Source organism: Bombus impatiens, unplaced genomic scaffold (genome assembly GCF_000188095.3).
Source record: "Bombus impatiens unplaced genomic scaffold, BIMP_2.2 scf_0051, whole genome shotgun sequence".
NCBI classification, from domain to species: domain Eukaryota; kingdom Metazoa; phylum Arthropoda; class Insecta; order Hymenoptera; family Apidae; genus Bombus; species Bombus impatiens.
The window spans coordinates 1,676-2,951 of record NT_176470.1 but is presented as its reverse complement, the minus strand read 5'-3'; the positions used below and the strand labels follow the sequence as shown (position 1 = coordinate 2,951).

Below are 1,276 nucleotides of genomic sequence, written 5' to 3'. Positions count from 1 at the left end.
AGGTCCAAGCACTACGAGTACAAAGGAATCATCCTCCAGCAGCACAGAACAACCTACGATTAGCACTACCCAAGAATCCAGCCCAAGCAGCACAGAAGCTCCAAATACTACTAGCACAAAGGAATCATCCTCAACCAGTACAGAAGAACCCGCTAGTAGCACTACCCAAGAATCCAGCTCAGGCCCCACAGGAGGTCCAAGTTCTACTAGTACAAAGGAAACATCCTCAGACACCACAGAAGGACCAGCAAGTAGCACTACCCAAGAATCCGGCTCAAGCAACACAGAAGGTCCAAGTACAACTAGTACAAAGGAATCATCCTCCAGTAGCACAGAACCTGCTATTAGCACTATCCCACAATCGAGTTCTAGCACCACAGAAGGACCAGTTCTTACCAGTACCCAAGAATCTAGCTCAAGCAGCACAGAAGGATCAGCAAGTAGCACTACGCAGGACTCCAGCTCAAGCAGCACAGAAGGTCCAAGCACTACGAGTACAAAGGAATCATCCTCCAGCAGCACAGAACAACCTACGATTAGCACTACCCAAGAATCCAGCTCAAGCCGCACGGAAGCACCAAGTACTACTAGCACAAAGTGGTCATCCTCAGACACCACAGAAGGACCAACTGTTGCCACCACCCAGGAATCTAGCTCAAGCAGCACAGGAGGATCAGCGAGTAGCACTACCCAAGAATCCAGCTCAAGCAGCACACAAGGTCCAAGCACTACGAGTACAAAGGAATCATCCTCCAGCAGCACAGAACAACCTACGATTAGCACTACCCAAGAATCCAGCCCAAGCAGCACAGAAGCTCCAAATACTACTAGCACAAAGGAATCATCCTCAACCAGTACAGAAGAACCCGCTAGTAGCACTACCCAAGAATCCAGCTCAGGCCCCACAGGAGGTCCAAGTTCCACTAGTACAAAGGAATCATCCTCAGACACCACAGAAGGACCAGCAAGTAGCACTACTCAAGAATCCGGCTCAAGCAACACAGAAGGTCCAAGTACAACTAGTACAAAGGAATCATCCTCCAGTAGCACAGAACCTGCTATTAGCACTATCCCACAATCGAGTTCTAGCACCACAGAAGGACCAGTTCTTACCAGTACCCAAGAATCTAGCTCAAGCAGCACAGAAGGATCAGCAAGTAGCACTACGCAGGACTCCAGCTCAAGCAGCACAGAAGGTCCAAGCACTACGAGTACAAAGGAATCATCCTCCAGCAGCACAGAACAACCTACGATTAGCACTACCCAAGAATCCAGC

The 1,276-nt window shown here is 49.4% G+C and overlaps 1 protein-coding gene across 1 annotated transcript in view; it reads left to right on the top strand.

Annotated features, from left to right (window-relative positions):
- The window catches only part of LOC100743291 (uncharacterized protein DDB_G0271670-like), a gene marked incomplete at its 3' end in the record, with an annotated part of 5,647 nt that overhangs the window by 2,700 nt on the left and 1,671 nt on the right, over nt 1-1,276 (top strand). Inside the window, exons 5-8 of the mRNA XM_033324134.1 lie at nt 3-290; nt 384-479; nt 672-911; nt 960-1,013. Coding sequence (XP_033180025.1) covers nt 3-290; nt 384-479; nt 672-911; nt 960-1,013 — 678 coding nt within the window. The remainder of the gene's footprint in view (nt 1-2; nt 291-383; nt 480-671; nt 912-959; nt 1,014-1,276) is intronic.